The sequence below is a fragment of the Pieris rapae genome, chromosome 7 (genome assembly GCF_905147795.1).
Source record: "Pieris rapae chromosome 7, ilPieRapa1.1, whole genome shotgun sequence".
In the NCBI taxonomy this organism is placed as follows: Eukaryota; Metazoa; Arthropoda; class Insecta; order Lepidoptera; family Pieridae; genus Pieris; species Pieris rapae.
This window is the reverse complement of record NC_059515.1, coordinates 5,538,052-5,557,083: the sequence shown is the minus strand read 5'-3', so window position 1 is coordinate 5,557,083 and position 19,032 is coordinate 5,538,052. Positions and strand designations below refer to the sequence as shown.

The 19,032-nt window shown below is 30.6% G+C and overlaps 2 protein-coding genes across 3 annotated transcripts; one reads left to right on the top strand and one right to left on the bottom strand.

Moving 5' to 3' along the window:
• Positions 1 to 271: 271 nt before the first annotated feature.
• Positions 272 to 10,598, bottom strand: LOC110995151 (lysozyme). Of its 2 annotated transcripts, none has more exons than XM_022262175.2 (5): positions 10,365 to 10,598; positions 7,025 to 7,113; positions 5,423 to 5,483; positions 1,982 to 2,114; positions 272 to 437 (listed from the first exon to the last, which is right to left on the bottom strand). In XM_022262175.2, exons 1-5 carry the CDS (start codon positions 10,483 to 10,485, stop codon positions 302 to 304), a joined length of 540 nt encoding a protein of 179 aa, XP_022117867.1. In that variant the 5' UTR covers positions 10,486 to 10,598; the 3' UTR covers positions 272 to 301. The 2 variants fall into 2 exon arrangements, with proteins under 2 accessions (XP_022117867.1, XP_045484937.1); XM_045628981.1 differs by lacking the exon at positions 10,365 to 10,598 and adding an exon at positions 9,111 to 9,267.
• Positions 10,599 to 12,377: 1,779 nt separating this feature from the next.
• Positions 12,378 to 16,906, top strand: LOC110995105. Its single transcript, XM_022262106.2, has 7 exons — positions 12,378 to 12,647; positions 13,120 to 13,378; positions 14,518 to 14,613; positions 15,195 to 15,387; positions 15,910 to 16,012; positions 16,271 to 16,372; positions 16,538 to 16,906. Exons 1-7 carry the CDS (start codon positions 12,378 to 12,380, stop codon positions 16,718 to 16,720), a joined length of 1,206 nt encoding a protein of 401 aa, XP_022117798.2. The 3' UTR covers positions 16,721 to 16,906.
• Positions 16,907 to 19,032: the final 2,126 nt, after the last annotated feature.

Below are 19,032 nucleotides of genomic sequence, written 5' to 3'. Positions count from 1 at the left end.
AGTCTTTTAAAGAGTCTATGGAGCAAGAAAGTGGCGAAATTTTACTGCGTTTAAAAACAGAAGAAAGAAACAGTGCGTTAATCCACAGATACGTGGCCTCTTTAAAAATATATATTTTTTTAATATAAAGTAAATAGAAGGACTCTATAAAAGCCAAAGGTGGTCATTTCGAATAGGATATTTTTTTATATTTTGCTGACACTTTAATAAATATGTGTTACACGACTTCTTAAAAATATTGCATATTAATTTATAACATTTATGGCTGGTATGGTATTTAACGGGGTAAATAAAACACATATTACTGTAACAATTGTAATCCAAAATAGCTGTATCTTGATTGTAAAGAACTTCTAGCGTACCGCCTCCTTACTTTCAATGAGTCGCTGTGTAGCATTCGTTCGGGACTTGTCCGTGGGGATATTAGATCTGGGCACCTGGAAAAAATACAATGTATACACATAATTAGTAATTTATTATTAAAGGCATCAGCTTTGCCTTGACCTTAAAAGGTAAATCAGAGTCGTTTATATGTTAGAGTGCGAGTTTTTTACCTTCCCGTACGTACGTATACTTAACGCTTAATCCAACGTCTAAATCTCACTACAAATAATGTTTAAGGAATTCGTTCATAGTGTTTAAAGTTTTAAAAACTTCACTTTTTATTTTTAATTAAAGGACGTTTTTACTCAGAAAATGGCATCTTATTGTTTTTAATCATTAAAATAACAATGAGCACAGAGAAAAGCATTTGAATTTTTAATTGTATTTATCCAGAAGTTAAAAAGTCGACGACGACTTTCTTAAAAGAGTGTTGTACACTGTAGTGTACAATTAATACTATAATATACTACTATAGTATGAAATTGTGCTGATTATTCGTATATGTTCTTAGAACTTAAAAATATATGGAAATAAAATTCATACTAGGAATAAAGTGTCATGACTCATGAATAAAGGATAAGGAAGATAAATAATAATTGGCACTTTTTTTATATCAGAAATACGAAAAAATTGTGTCTATGCTGTAGACGTAACATATATGGTTACTTGCAAATAGCTCTATTACAAAAAAACCTAAGTCTAAACCTAACACAAATAAATATTGTTTTATCTGTGTTACCATATTTATAAGAAATTATGTATCTATTTATGTGTCATCAGCATACCAATTGTAAAAAAACTATCATAAGTAAGTATATATGTATAGTTTTAGTATTATGTGCACACGCCTTTATCCCTAGAGACAAAACATTTTCTTCTAATGAGAGCTAAAATGCAACCCATCAACTTGATTCAATGTGACCCAAGGGCTGATTATGCAAATTGAAGATTTAACAAATGACTAACGTAAGGATCTATATGCATTTGAATTTTTTTTGAGGCTTATTCATATTTCTTTATACTTAGTTCTCTAATACGATTCAATTAACATAAGTAACTCAGACACTCCACATTATTACTTTTTTAGTCTGAAGTAATACATAAAACCTCATTCGTAATTATTAAAGTGTATTACGCATTATATATGATACAAAGTATAATTTTAAGATTAACAATGTTCATATTTAGGACTTTTAGCGATCGTCATTTGTCACGATCTTCTGTAATACATTATTTACAACATAAATTATATAAAGAATAATACTTTCCGAATTACAGGTGAGTTCAATTTTAATAACTGTTTAAATGTTTTAGTGCGTTCATATGACCAGTTTCCGAATTAAAATGACGTACCACAAAAGATACTATTACTAAAAAAAATACGTAAATAATTTATTTGCAATGAAATTAGTTAATATTATTATGGATGAATAAAAAAACCGCAATTTTTTAATTATAACTAAAAGTAATAAGTTATTATGTAGTTATTAGTTATTATGTTGGTTTATCAAAAGTTATTTTACCTTATAGAGGAATAAAATCTGCTAACCAACTAACATATTTCGTCGTAAGTAAAGTACGTACTAAAAATACTTACTTATATATTTCCTTTGTTATAAAATTATCATTCTTGCATCGAGCTGACCACTGGGTCCAGTACTTGAAGCCTTCGCGATGGAAAATGTTCACTGCGCACGCTGTGTCATCCCGTATGTCATCGTCTAGCAAAGCTGGAGAAAAAAAAACAACAATTAATGCGTTCTGTTTTACGTATTTCTATATATTCTAAATTTGGCTACACCATAATAGAGGAAATTAAAGTATTTCAATCAAGATTAATAAACAAATTTACATTGTATAAATTACAAAGTATATGAAAAGGTTTTATATAAATACACGTATATTAAAATTCACGAATATCTAAAGAAATACACGTTTTTTACGGATTATAGTTATGTATTATTGTCACCGTGACCACATGTAAATTGTCTTTTACAATACTATTCACGAATATCATTTTGCGACGGAACGACAAATAAAAGCCTTATTTGATCGTTATTCTACCTCATGACACCTTGGAGCGTTGTTCAGTAGTACCAATTGTTTTTACTTCGACACAATAGGAATGTAGGAGCTATTCTGGTAGTCATTATGAATACTTTGAGTATTAATAACACAAAACTTATTAATACTAAGATGACAGCATTTTGGTCACTGAGGTGCCCTTATGAAAGGTCAATGCCCTGTCGATATCAATACGTTCAAAAGGTATTGAAGGACAAAGAGCAGTGGTTTCATTGAAGGTTAGGGACTGGACATTGATAATTTAATATATTACACGTAATCACAAGTTTATTTATCTAATCACACAGAAACACAATTAAACTAGCAAAATACTCGTGGCTGATTTTCAAAATTATCTACATCTGAAAATTATGATTGCAATTATTAAACTTGTAATAAAAGTAATACAAGTTAACTTAAAATTATTCATTATCTATTCAAGTGTCAGAATATATAAAATATATACCATAATTACGAGTATTAACTGTATTGACAAACACAATATACTGACTGATGATATTAAAACACAACTCTCTCATTTTAATATGTGTACAAAAAGTGGTTACGTGAGTTACATAACCTGTATGTTTTTAATAGATTCAGTAATTGTAACAACTTTCTGTCAATGTCCAATAGGTCTACTTATATTCTTTGTAGGTAACAGATTTGTCACATTTAAATCTCCAAAAATAAGTCAAGTTAGTTTTTTTTTGTGAAACTTCTTTACGCACGGTTGACTTGGGGAGTAAGCTGGCGAACGCGTGACGTTAGCGTTACGAAAAGTGTGATCGGGCAAGGCGAACGAAAATTGAGTGGGGAATATAAGCTCCGCACATTTTCTTTCTCTCTTTTTGTAATAGATAGTAAATGAAATATATATAATATCTACATATAAATATACTTCAGTCAGTAGTTCGTTTGCGAGTTTACTAGCGTTACTCGAACGGTGATTCTTTGGTTATTTTTCCTAATACTATTTCGTTTTGAACAATTTTATTAATTAATATTTTGTACAATACATTCAATATTCTACGTTTGAAGTGAATAAAACTGTAAATTCATTTTAGAGTTCATGTTTTGTGAATTTTCAGGTAAATAATAACAAATTCTCTTTAGAAAGAAAGAAAGAAGTTTCACTTCTGTCGTGTGGTCATAAGCACACTCGTTTTTTTTAATCCAGCGTTGCAACCCCAGTATTCCCTAAATTTATGTTAGTTCTTAACGATTAAATCCAGTTGACACCCAGCTTCAAGGAGTTTCAATTGTTTGAACATCCACAACCTTTACTCGCGCAAAACAATTTTTCTTTTGGATTCACATTTTATAGTAAATAAATGTCACTATAGAAATTGTATGATTTTTAAACGCAAATTATTATAAATACTACGACATATACTAGATTTTTAATAAAAGATAATATCTAGCTCAGCTTAAAGGAAATTAGTTTATCATCACAGTCTAGAAATTGTATTTGAACTACATTGTGGAAACCACTTCCCCCGTAATATAGTTAGCCTGGCTGCAATAGTTAGGCGACAGTTATTCTAACTATATTATATTATGCATAACGAGCAGTCGTTATTCATGCGATATTAGGTTTGAGGCACATCTTGGTACAGTGGCTAAATTATTCTGTAAGAACAAAACCGATTCACCAAGTAAGTTATTTAACTACTAAAAAACATAATCTTCCATAACAGTAAAACTCTATCAAGTACTATAAAAATAATTTCTTCTTACGGAAATATGCTTAACAAATAGTAATCATAATATTATCAATAATAATCAAACCAAATTTTGAATAAGGCAAACAAAATCTACCTAAAGTTATTCATATTAAATAAATTTATTTCTCATAAGAATTGCATACATAATTCAATTACTGAGGAACAATATATAAACTAAGATTAATAATTGGAGCGCACAGATGTACGTATATAAAATTAGAAAACAAAACAGCTACAAAAATATGGGTTGATATAATAAATTTGATCACTCAACCAAGCAAAACATGGATGTTCGGATGTTCTGTTATTAAAACTGTAAATAAATAGATATTGTTTTCAGTCCAATCCCAAATTTCGTTTCAATAAATAGGCAACCTCAACTTGATTTGAAAAATAAAATACGACCAAAAAGCACTTGTTCACTTAGTATTTTACTAGTGGTACTTGACCGTTGTAAAATTGCCGCGAACGTAAAATGCGCTCCATAAAACTCTACAATAGACCTAGGGAAAGAAAGAGATTTTGTTTATACAAAATTGGCTCTTAAAATATCAAACTAAGGGCTAAATTCCTGTATGCCAGTGATTGTTGTCGAACCTTTATGCCTGAAGGAACTTACTTCGTTTATATTTTATTTGTTGCTTATAATATTATTTCGTACCAGTTTTTGATGTGCTAAGTAGCGTATGAATACAAAAATATATAATAAATAAAAACCGCTAAACACGCTTAGTTAAAATAGACATTGCAAAAGATGTGTGAAAGTAAAACGAAATAATAAAGGCGCGTTTTGTTTCATTGTGTTTAGTGAAATGAAATCGTGTCCCGTGTTTATGATTAGACTTGAGGTGCTCAATGACAATCAAACGTAACGTCCCATTGTTTTTTCTGTCGTTTAGTGTTGTAAGTAGTGTTGGCCTAGTGGGCTTCAGCGTGCGTCTATCATACCTGAGGTCGTAGGTTCGATCCCGGGCTGTGCACAATGGACTTTCTTTCTATGAGCGCATTTAACATTTGCTCGAATGGTTAAGAACATCGTTGAGGAAACCGACATGTCTTAGACCCAAAAAGTCGACGACGTGTCGGGCACTGGATGATCACCTACTTGCCTATTAGATTTAAAATGATCATTAAACAGATTAAGAAATCTGAGGACCTAAAGAGGTTGTTGCGCCACTGGCTTTTTTTTTATTTTTTTCAGGGTTGTAATATTCGGCTTTTAGATGTCTTTGGGTACAAAAACTCACATTCGCAAGCAACATTACACTCGCCACCTTTCTTCCCTTCACGACACCATCTACTGGGAATCTGTGAACGAAAATTATAATTACATAAATACTTAAATTGATAACGATCTGATTTACTGTACTCCTCATGCATTTTCTAAAAAAAACATTCTTAGAAAATAAATTATCAAGTTTGTATCAATACTACTATGAATTAATTTGAATTACAATAGAACGCTTCGTATATGTATGAGACATACTTAATCGGTCATTGTAACCCCACTATCTAAATGTTATTATGAAAACTTATGTATAAGTTCTAGTATGTTTAAAGAAAACACTTTTTACCGGATTGAAGCTATGTATTATTGTAAACTTATAATTATTTAACATAATTTATCCTACCCAAGATATGTGCGAAGCCATTGAAATCAAAAAACACGACAATTTCAATAGAGCCTAAAATTATCAAACACCTGGGATCGAATAATATTCAAATTAAAATGGAGGACACTGTAAGCAATTTCTGCAGAAACACTTCATCTTTTAATCGATACTAACTCGGGGGAAATAAATACAGATATCACAACTTTTTCTACAGCTGTAATACTTTTTTTGACATAACCTTTCGTCTTTAGTTACCGTGACCACGCACGCTGTACGCGAAACGTCGGATAAATTAAAAATTATGTTAAATAATTAAGTTTAGAATTATACATAGCTTCAATCCGATAAAAAAGCTATGTCAATAAAAGACTATCTAGTATGTTTTCTACACTAGCACGTTCAATAGGGAATTCCATGGGGCAGTATTTTAGCAGGATTATACCCGCTCTTGTTAGTTATATTTTACATGCGTATATTATATTCTTTGTTAGCCATGAGTTTCTTCTGCAAATTAACTTTATAATGAATATAAGCAGGTTCAAAAAGAATAACCCAAAGCAATTGGATTCTAAGTCTAGACGTCGGCTTAGTTAGGAGCCGTCACTCGGCAGATAGAAATTAAAGGCCCGTGAAATGTCTGCCCTATTTTCATGAAGAAGCTTTACACGTCCCCTGAAGTATGTGAACAATATTCACTAAGATTCTCTCGCGGCCCAGATACATACACCTACGACCTACAAACGCAAGTTAAATGCAAGTACTTTTAAACAAGATACCGACTGACAAACAAAAAACGTATCCTGGTACATTTAAAACAAGAATCGTTATGCTGGTCCTGCTACATAGGACAATCATGGAGCCTTAACAAAATTAATTAGTTGCTGATCTTATTTTAGATTATTTTGTTTTTTTAATTTAATTTTTATCTCACACACGTTAAAATCGATGTTCAGTTCAGTTTACCACTGAACTGTTGCATAACATAATTTGATAATCATAAAGTATATTTGGTTATAAAACTGATTTTTATATTATTGTGAGCACACTTTGAATAATTTTTTTTAGTTCTTATAATTTAGGAATCGATGTATTTTATTCCTTAGTGTTTGTTATTCGTAATAAGAGCTTGTCACATGTAATCTTGTATATTGTTTTTCTTATGTACCCAATGTATGAGCGTAGCGTTCGCAAGCTTTTGTAAATAAATAAATAATATACATGGTATGATTATGATACCTGATATAATCCATAAAATTTCTTGCCACTCGGTGTAACGACAAAGGCTCTAGTATCTCGGTTACTGACCTTCTCAATCAGACATACCCCTGCAACATATAAAATCTGTTACCAAGGAACCGTCCTATCGTTTCGGAAAAACCTTTACGGGTAGATCCGTAAAGGTTTTTCCGAAACGATAGGACTTAGGCATTCAAGAAAAGGGCGTACTATTCTCTAAGGCGTCAACAACGCACCCGCTAGCCCCCAAAATTGCAGGTGTCCCTGCGCGACAGTTTTAATTTTATTCAAAGTGATAACATGCTCGTCAGTCATTATATTATATCTATTGTAACATTTTCTAATAATGTGATGAACAGAATAAAAACTTAATTTATATGAAACTTCTTTCACATAAATCCTATGTTTATAACTGATATATAAACGAATGTATTTTATGTTCTAAAGAGCGTATATAGCTTTATTTAAATGCATATACGTTTCAGTTATCAAAAGGAAATCAGGATTGTTTTACTGTCCTCGTTTTGTAGTGCTGATTAATATTTAATAACAAAGTGTGTATATCTTTACAACAAATTCAATAAACAGTACTGAAATTTTAATTATTATAAATTATATGCACTAATGTTTAAACATAAATGCTGTTTGTATGAATTAATTATATAATATGTATATAGGATAGAAAGTTCTAGCACTATATATTCATGGTTTTATTTTAATTCAATCAATTCATGCTTCGTTGCATATATATCATTACATATATAAATCTACTGTGCAAGTGTATGTCACTGAACTCAAAAGATTTGAATGTATATTTTTTGTATTCGTTTGTATGGTACCCTGGATGATTTAGGGTCTGTTTCACAATGTCCGGATAAGTTAATACCAATAAGTTAAATAAGCTATTTATTACTTATTGGTAGGATAATCAGTATTTTTGCGTTTCACGACTGTCAGATAGCGCTATTCGTCACGAAACGCGAAGTTTAGTAAAGATTATTTGTAACTTTTATCTTCGAATAATTTATGTGTTGCATAGCTATCTGGTACTTTATCCATACATTGTGAAACATGCCCTTAGATTTACAAATTAACCCGGCAGATAGCGTTGCCGGTAGAAGTTTATTTATCTATACAGCAAATAAACAGCTATCAATACACATAACTCTTCTATGCATGTGATCGTTATTGAACTCCTAAACAGCGGGACGGATTTTGATGAAATTATTTTTTGGGTTTTTTTTTTATTATTTAATATAAAATTAGTGCAAATCCGTTTTTGAAACAGATAATAATCGAAGGATTTTTAAAAAGATTATGAAATTTAAATTTAATTGTTTTCGTAGATTATTGAGTGACCTTTGACCTTTCACAAAAACACATTTTCACTATGTGGCATTACAATTTGGTACTTAAATATAACTAATAAATTATTTCTTTTAACGTTCTACTTAAAGTTATAGTAAGCATAAGCCGTTTTAAATTTGAAGTAATTAAGAAACGTATGACAATTATATTAAAATGCATATATATAGTTTGTAAATTTTAAAATCAATTCACTTTATACGAGTTATTTAAATGAGTTCGAGCCCGGCCTGACCTTTCTTGTGTTGTTTATTGTTTCATATTATGTATAACTACATTTGCCAGTAGATATATATATTAGTGTAGCAGGTATTACAAACATAACTTTTTCCTTGTATATTTGAGAATATGCAATTTACACTATACAGGAAGTACGTGTTAAACATATTTAATGAAAATTTGACCATGTTTGAATTCCAATGACGGGCCTTAGCTAAAACTCTCTCTCTCTTCTCTTTATTTCTCCTATTATTTCAATCATGTTTATAATGTGGGTTGCTTGCTGTACTGATAACCGAAACAATTTATATTTCCCCGGGACGCAAAACTTGGCTAGTACGCCACGCGCGTCAACACTAAGCTATAGAGGATAATACGCAAACACATACAATGGAATCTCATGACCAAAAAACTAGTTAAATTCAAGGTAACTCGCAGCGGAACTAACTGAACTTTACCCTGCGCATGTGATGTATTATTTAACGTTATTTAATATGCTTACAATGTCCAAAAAAAACATCAGTGGGCATTCCAACTTTGATTAATTCCCGCGCTAGCTTGCATCTTGTCTCAAATCGCTTAGCACTCACACAAACAAACAAACAAATAATCACACATGCATACCGCATCACGGTCGTTTACGTATTGACGTAAAAGTGCGCGCGCGAGGGAAATGTCAATGTCATATGACGCGGAAGAATGTAAAGATTATAATTAGGGTAACAGTAGAATGTATAATTGCCAAACGGTTAATTCAAAACATTAACATATTTATTTTATAAACCCTATAATAACTTGCATTTACAAAGACACTTATTGAATTAAATTTGTCTTAGAATATAAAAGTACAATATAACGTTTTTAAAATAAAAAATATTGTTGTGATGATACTATCAAACCACAGGTAATGACTATAAAATTAGTTTTTAATTAATTTCCCAGTATGGACGTGAGATAACAATCAAAACAATTTATGAAGTTATCACTATATAGTAATCATATTAATAAATTGTCTAAAATGTGTCTTGCAATATTGAATTGTTTCAGCGAAACTTATTTAATAAATCCGATTTGAGTGACAAAAAAGGGAATGAAAAGGGAATAAAGTAATGAAAATAAATCTCAAGACTCAATAACCTTGAACCTATCAGATCTTCATTAGCAATATATAACTAGAATAATCATCAAACGCGGCACAATATACCTATTTCATATATTATGTTCAATAAAATGTATAAACAAGATTTTACCTATAATTTAAGTAACCCGTTGGCTGGCATATAATTAAATAAAACGGTTTTTTTAAAGGAAATTATGTGTTCCTCACTAATGAAATATTTATCTGTTCTGGCGAAGAAGAAGAAAGAAACAGACTATATAAGTTTTTACTTTAATACATAATATTAATGTTAAACATTTTTTATGTCAAGGTTTTCACTAAGATATAGCATTAAAATATGATTTATATCACAATCACGGAGTTCGCTGTGCTTCTTGGCAAAGGTCTCCTCCAACCCTTTCCACTGTTCTCTATCTTTTCTCTACATATAGATATGGAGTGAAAAAATATGTATATTAAAGTTTAAATGTATAAAGTGACTGAGTTTCGGAGTTAAAAGAAAAAGAAGTATATATTTCAAAAAAATATATCTCAATTAAATCCAAGTGATTTATAATAAAAATGAAAGGGTATAATTTTTTGCTAGTAGCCTATAATCTGTACTCCTTAATATTAGTGAGTTATTTTAATACTTACAGTTACCAAGGAAGGTTTTATCGATTAGCGACGTTTTCATCAACTCAGTAGCAAGCCTACACCTTGTAAACCTCCGACATTCACAAATACCCAACAAGAGAAGCACTACGAATATTCTCATTGTTCAATTATCACGTATAATATGCATGAACATCGTGTTTCTTCTGTCTTATCATAGATGTATATACGAGTTATATAATTCATAGGTATTAATTGATACTTGTCGTAATCTTCGCATTATAAGTACTGCAATAATATTTACCTACTAACGTTATGATTGGATATGATATGATTTTAATCAATTCTATTTAGAAAATGTTTTATTATAATTGCTGTTATCAGTTTATATATCTTCCTACAGTTAGTCCGTTGGGGCAGCGATCCAAAGCATGCCTGGGTCACCGAACGCCATATGCCTTAGATCGCGCGCTACCGGTTGCCATTTGGCAACTAGGAATGCTCAGGACCTTCTTCCGATGAGTATGCAGAAATCTCCTCACCTTTCCTAGCTCTCCATTCCTGTCCATCTTTATCGGGCCAAAATCTTTCGCAGAACCTTTCTTGTACCAAATAGTTCTATTAACATCTAATGAAATCTACGACTAATATTTTTGAGTAGAAATTAAAGAAATGTACCAAAACGATACATTTTACGATAAACTTAAAACGCGTGTTATGCCTAATAGATTCAACAAAATGTGGCAAAAGTTTACGTGTATTTTAAATGTAATAAATTAGCCAAATCTTTTTTCTTGCAACAAATTGCGCATATTTATGTAGGTGTAAATCGAAACTGTTTTAATTCTAAAGCAATGAAACTCGAATTAAGCTTAGCAACAGCTCTGCCGCTACGTATTTGTAGCTAATGTGTTCTTACTTTAGATTAATAATAATTTTACTAACAAATTTCGGTTTATAGTTGGTATAATATGTTGAAATATTGTTACGTAGACGGGTTGACTGTTATATATCTCGATATTTCTACGACTTTCGACACTTTCTGGTCAGGCTCTCTAGAGACCAAAGCAAAGCAAAGAGCATCTTCTTTCCATTCCGTCTTCAACGATAAGTGATCCGAATCGTCGAGGACCTGTCACTTTCTTAGCGGCGAAGGGATCACCATTGGTGTTACGTAGAATTGTGGGGTCTCTATGCAGCTTCTGCTGTACCATGTATAGTGGAGTTGTTCAGATATGTGCAGCTGAGTTTTATCATCTCGACTCGTTATACGATAAGGGTTTTTAGGCAATTCTTGCCGCGCACTTCTTTTATGTGGAACCAGCCGTCTACCAGCATTATGACTTAGGATTCTTCATGAGAAGAATTTTCCGATAGCTTTCTGACACTATATCTACAAATGGGTATTACTTAATATGAGATGAGCCACCTCCATTCGGGCCAAACGCACTTGTGGGGCGTTTTCTTCATAAAAAATGATTTACCTTAATGTGTTACATTTAATATATGAATTTAATATATCTAGATCAATGTGTTTCTAAAAAATGTTGTACCCAAGAGCTAAGAATTAATAAATCAAAGTCATCAAAAAAGACATCAAATAAAAGTAATAAGGTGTTTTACGAAAATGTAAAAGAAGTGTCAATCATGTCTTATTATCGCAATTACGATACAAAAAGAAATATGAAAGAACATACTATTTTGTCATTTCAAAATACAACCCTTAATTGTATTGTGTACAGTCGAGTATGAAAGTGATATGAGTACTTTTAGGAAAACAATATGTTCATAGTGTAACAATTTTTCTTATAATATATACTGTCTTATCTTTACTAAACTTCAGGTCTTGTTGTTAACTAAATTACAAAAAAATACGTAAAAGAAGTGTGATCCTTACTGATCCTACCAAGAAACGGAAATACAAAATAAATATCAATTCAGCAGCAATTTCTAACAAAAAATAAAAGCACTTTTTCACGCGTAAGTACAACTTTATGTCAATTATGATACTCAAAATTTCGTATTACTCCAATAAATCACTTCTTAACACTCGACATGGATGAAACTTTCCAAGTCTTCGATCGTATTCTCTCTTTCGCGGGCATTTCGATTTTCGCAAAACCAAACTGGAATTCCAAAGGATGGCTGATAATGCAGACTTTTATTTTGCTTTTAGGTTTTTTAACATTTATTTTTACCTCGGTTTTTGTGATGTCGAATCTATCTGACTTGCTGGTATGTATTCAAGGAGCTTGCGTGTGGACAACTGGAGTTATAATGTTCATCTCTTTTGGTATTTGTTTGATATTTAAGAAGGATTTTCAGGTATATTATCATTATTTAATGTTTAAATATATATCACGAATACTATTCACTAATTGCTCAAATATAAGCTTGTTTAATATATTACAGCACCTGTATGACCGAGCTTTGCTGGTATTTTTTTTATAATAATTTTTTATAATAAATAATTGTGTTTTTTGGAAATTATATTTAAGTACGATTAACATACTAATAAAATTATGAAATATGAATATATTATGGAATAAAGATATTCATATTTAAGTTTTTATTTGACTAACACCTTTAAATTTTGAAACAAAACTAAACCTGAAACCTTTTGAATAAAATATCATTTTCTAGAAATGATTCCTAGCTAGATCGATTTATCGCCCCCGAAACCCCCGTATACTAAATTTCATGAAAATCGTTGGAGCCGATTCCGAGATTCCAATTATATATATACAAGAATTGCTCGTTTAAAGATATAAGATAAGATATGAATGTCTGATTTTAGGCTTTCGTTGAAGAAATGGCGTTTTGTGACCGAGCTTTAGACATACCACTTGTAAGGTCAGTTATATCGTTACCTACTACGACGGGTAAGCTCCATGAGTTGAAGAACCTAGTACTCACTTCACAACTAAGAGTTTTTAAGGTAACCAAGATATTATTGAAGACATACGTCGCAAGTGTTTGGTTATGCGCTACATTATATCTTTGTGGACCAATTTACATGATGATTATAAGGGAAGACGAAAATTTACGACTTTTAGGTACGTATTAATAAATAAATAAATTGTGTATTTACAAAGAAAGTGGTACATTCATTAATAACAACCACAAAATCAGCAATAGAAAATGAGACATGCAGTCATATTAATTATCATACTGTCATAATAACACCAGTTAAGATATTTATAATTAAATACTCACCCACGCAAAAAACGCACAGATCTATAACATTTTAAAAGATGATTAAATAGTTTGATGGCATAACAATTTTTATAAATAAAATAAGGTTATTTTATTTTTAATCTATACATCAAAACTGTATACGTACAATTGAATATAAAACAAATGACGATGCGTGTAAATGTGATTGCACAAGAGGAATGACGTATCGTGTTGCATGTACATGCTCTTGACCAATCACAATCAAACGGAATGCGATACCGTTTCGTTTGATGACATTGTAAGCTCTATGGTTTATGTAATTTGAAGAATTCGTTTGTAATTAACACGTTAGAATGGTTTTGATTACCCTCGACATTTCGGTGCATTACCAACACGTTTCATATACATTTACGTTTCGAATAAATAATATGTAAAAAATATGTTAAAACTCGGCACACGACCACAAAATGGAAAAATTTATAAAAATGAATTTACGATACTACTATTTAAAGATACATTTGGCGAGTATAAAATGAAAATAAAAATATATCTATATAAAAGCTTCTGAGAAAACACTTACTGTTGTTTCAGAGGTTCAATGGGGGTTCTTGATTCGTACTCGATTTAGTTCCGTTTGATACTTATATAATATTATATAATTAATGCCTCCTGGTTAAATACGATTATCTCAAAATCAAATGTTTATTCGTCCGGTTTTCATATGAATGTTTAGGTTACATTTATTATAACGATTATTATAGAAATCAAAACACAAATTCCACGCCCGGAAGGTTTTTTTCATTTCTATTCACTGTTTGTCATTGGATATGATTAATATTATCAAACTGTCTCAATTGAAGTACTAGCTTTACTACTTTTGAAGCTATATCCGAAAACCCAATAAACAGACTTAATAATAATACTGACGGTACACCTAAATCAGAACCAGTATAGTTTAGACTTTAGATGATAAAGAATAATATAATCAAATATTGTGATCTATTTTTATTATTTTTAGCGTTTGATATGTGGTTTCCATGGAGCTTGGATGATTTTAATGTGTACATTGCGTCATTCATATTTCACGCATATGCTGGGTATTTATGTTGCATAGGTAGGTTTTTCATACTTACTTTTAATACTTATAAATTATTGAATTTTTTATCCTTTTTCCGTGATTTTATTAAAGTACCTTGTACTTAGGGTTTACAAAAAACAGTGTATATGTTTCTTTGGTAAAAAACAAAATTAAAAATAATAATCTTCTTGATATGTTCTTGAGATCCCTACATCTACCTCTATATCTCTATATTTGTTATATTAAAATATAATGAATCTGAACCTCCAATTCCTGCATATGTTTCGAGATCGTCTTTTCTAATATGCAAGTAAATAATCAGCCAGTGCTCCGACTCACGCCGTTGAAGTTTTTGAGTCACAGACATGTCTGGTTTCCTTACAATGTAATGCACCGTTAAAAGCTCATAGACAGAAAGTCTAATGCACCGGGAATCGAACCTACGACCTCATGGATGAGAGTCGCATGCTGAAACCACTTGGCTTACTTACCAATAAGTTAAATACTAAGATCAATACACGAAACAAATATGCAACCGCCGCCGGCCGTTAAAAGGCCGGCAACGCACTCGCGGTATCTGATAGTGAAAAATATAATTTAAGCAATGTTATTTCCAGCATATCCCGGTCTCCAGGCAATGATAATTTTGCTCGTCTGTCAAGTGATTCGACAACTACAAATAATAACATTTATAGTGACTTATCTAGATGACTTAGTTTTAGAAGTGATTGGTACTAGAAATGAGAGGTGGCAAGTCGCTTGCACTTCTGTTTTATCACAATGTATTCAGCATTATGTTAGAACGAAACGGTAAGTTACATATATGGAGATAGATTTAGGTATTTATATAGATAGATAAGTTATAAATAATGAAGCGATATTCCAGTATACTAAATCATACTTTCATTTCGAAGATATAAGTTGAGCAGATCTCACTCAAATATTATATTCCAAATTTATTATAATATATAATATTCTATTCCAAAAATATTATTTGCCAAAGCTTTTGAAAGAAAATCGACTGGCTTTTATAATAACTCTATACTCTTTAACACTTCAATAATAATTATAATAAATAATATTATAAATGCAAGTGTTTATTGTGCTAGAAAGAAAATATTCTAAATCAGTCCTTCTCACTAGGCTAACACTACTGTAGAAACAATTTACAAAAACTTTTATTCCCAGGGGGATATACGTTTAAACTGTTAAGTATAGATATATATGGCCAAAACTCTAATTTTAAACCTTTAAAACATAGCCTTGCATTCTCTGTACTAATCCGATGTTAAATGAACGTCCAATCAATTTTTAAAATATCCATTTGAACAGATTCGCCAATCGGCTTAATGTTATTTGCCAGCCATTCTATTTGGCTTTGATACTGGTCGCTATCATGCTAGTCTGTGTATGCTCGGTGAAGATTGCAGTTTCTGTAAGTAATATTTTCAAATATCAATAGCGGACAGCTGAAACTACGAATATGAACTTTATCCAGTTATTATAATTTCAAAATAATAATTTAAAAAAAGCTATCATAAAATCTTGAAAACTTGGCACTTAAAAAATCTTACCGATAACGATCAATTAAAACGAAAACTAAACGACTTATAAAGGTATCTATGTTGTATTTTTATTGATAAACTAAAAAATAATGCATACATTTATGTGTGTGTCAATGTTATTTTGGCAGCCTAAACTAGCATTGGAGACGTTAAAGTACTATATTCATGAATTTTGTTTTATTCTTGTCGTGTTCATGTTTTGCACGTTGGGACAGCAGGTTGAAAACCAGGTAATAAAATATTATAAATAACAAATAGAACTAGTTAATACTGTAGTTTAAACTTAAGGTAAAAGAACTTGACGAAATTAAAGGTATCATTCACACATCGGTGAAGCTTTTATTTTATTTCTCCTTTTTAAAATGGTCCTTTAATTATATTTCAATACGTTTCAGTGTGAAAAACTAGAATTAGCAGTGACAGAGAAATGGTATATATTTAATCGGAAACATAAAATCAACGTATTAGTATTCAATATGGCTCTCAGTCAAAGGATGCCTATTTTCGTATTTGGATCTATAACCCTATCTCTACCTACATTTACATGGGTAATATTTCAGAGATATTATTTAATCTAGTTATTGTCTTCCAAGTCCCAAATGAATACATAAAAAGTTTATATCTTCTAAAGCTAAACGCACAAACATTTTACACTGAACTAAATTAGTACACGTAGTGAATTAAAGCAAATGAAAAAATAAACACAAAAACAATAGCATATTTTAAGTGAAATTCAAAATAGCGCGTCACCCGCTCAACGCATACGCGATCATGTACTGGGTATTTGACATTTGGCGCCATTTTGTTGAACTAAATTTGGCGGAAAACTCTTAATAATTTTTGTTTGTGTATCAAGGCATTGAATGCGAGGAAATTACATTATCAGATATAAACGTGTGATATAATATCTACTAAAATGATTAGATACAAAACTTCATGTGATAAGTCTAAAAGTGTATCATCAGGTTTCTTATTTTCTAATTTGATTTTTTTTCAGTTTATCAAAACGGGTATGTCATTTTTCACTTTAGTGATGTCAGTGTTAGAAACATAGAAACTGAATCATCTGTCAAACATGAAATATAGTTTTAGTCAGATTATGTGTTTTTTTTTAATTTAATTCCCATCCATTATCAAAGGTAATGCAGAACTTATTAATAAAATTGCTTAGTTCTTAAGTAAGGATATTATAAATGTTACCCTTAAAGAACTGACGTTACATTGAAACCACTTGACAGGCACAATATACGTTTTCTTTTTAGATTATTATATATTCCTAGAAACGTTAAAATATACATATATATATATAAATATATATAACAATACATATATATAGTTATAAAATCTTTCTTAACATTTTATTATATTTTTTAATACAAATTTTAGTCAACAATAACATAATATAGAAAGAGTAATGGCTTTTTCATAATACATTATGTTTATAAAAGAACGCTCAAGAAAAGCGAAAGAAAATTTACCCAAATATAGAGTGAAACAAAAACATTGATCATTTCCTCATCTGTTTCTTCCATTTGTGTTAATGGGCCCGTAAATACTTTTTACCGCCTCAAATAAATCTTTATCAGATAAACGGTATTCATACTAGTCTCATTTCGGCTTTTGCCTGCAGGGTTATCCAAAATAATTTATAATGAGACATCCGTTCATTAATTTAAATTTTATTGAAGAAGTAAGAAAAGCTTACTTAACAAGCTGGTTACCATGTTCGAGCGAGATGCTTAATTTATTTATTTAGATGTCCTTAACAATGTGTATGCTGAAGAAATAGAAGAAATTATAATGTCACTAATTTTACACATGTACACATCAAGTTTGTTAGAACATAATTCCGGTTATATCTGCTACGTGCTGACGAATCGTCCGATATGCGGGGGTGCTCAGAAGTTGCAAAACTTCTAAACCTTTTAAATTTCTTTCTTTAAAACGAGAATATCTTACTGCTGGCCCAACCCGAGATTTTATGGTCTGCAGTTGAATATGATAACCTAACTAATGAAAATTTAAATCCCTGTTACTAGATAATTCATTTTCTCGACAATAAAGTCACGGACATATTTGCCACATAAAATATGGGCATATTTGCCACATAAAATATGCATAATAAACAAAAAGCACAATTTGTTAAATGGTTAATTTGTGCATTTATTTCGTGCATTCATCAAAATACCGTAATTTTGATATTTGGCATTTAATTAGTTATAATCTGCTTATAATCACGCTATTAACTATTAATTCAGTGAAATAATCAATTAATGACTTCAATCATTGTCTTTAATAAGCTCTATAGATGAACGTTTGAGAGGCGGGAACGCACTCGCGAGCCGTCTGCAGTTTGCGTGTCCATGGGCGGCGGTATCTCCTAACATAAACCCTGTTCAGTAAAACAACATATAAGCATGAATATATTTTTATATAGAACTTATATATTTTTTATTTATAACTAAATAAAGATAGATTACATACATTTTTATTTCACAGACTCCGACAAACCGTCTCTATATAAATATTTAATGAGACTATATAGATTTGTCCTGGGTTCAATTCTCAGTGATAGAATAATTGTTCCGGATTGTAAGACGCAAATGTCTACGTAGGTTACACGATTTTTTTTTATTTAACTTTTTCTGGCAATTTCGTTTACCGTAAAAATATAATATAACGTATATTCCTAGCTATGTCGGTATGAAAAATTGCATAATTTTATTATTAATTTAAAAAAAAACTTCATTCATGATGCTTTATATCTGTGAATGCAAAAGTGTATCCATATTTTCGTAGCTGAAGAAGATTTCGTAGTTTTAATATATATATATATATATATATATATATATATATATATATATATATTAAATATATCTTGACTTATTTA

Bases quoted from the DNA above. Each gene is read 5' to 3' on its own strand.
- LOC110995151 (XM_045628981.1), bottom strand. From the start codon at position 9,237: ATGCGGTATGCATGTGTGATTATTTGTTTGTTTGTTTGTGTGAGTGCT. The intron at 5,484-7,024 runs GTATCATAATCA...TTTCGTTCACAG, and splicing joins AATTTTATGGATTATATCAG to ATTCCCAGTAGATGGTGTCG. The intron at 438-1,981 runs GTAAGTATTTTT...TATTTTTTCCAG, and splicing joins ATAACAAAGGAAATATATAA to GTGCCCAGATCTAATATCCC.
- LOC110995105 (XM_022262106.2), top strand. From the start codon at position 12,378: ATGGATGAAACTTTCCAAGTCTTCGATCGTATTCTCTCTTTCGCGGGC. The intron at 16,013-16,270 runs GTAAGTAATATT...TTATTTTGGCAG, and splicing joins CGGTGAAGATTGCAGTTTCT to CCTAAACTAGCATTGGAGAC. The intron at 16,373-16,537 runs GTAATAAAATAT...AATACGTTTCAG, and splicing joins GACAGCAGGTTGAAAACCAG to TGTGAAAAACTAGAATTAGC.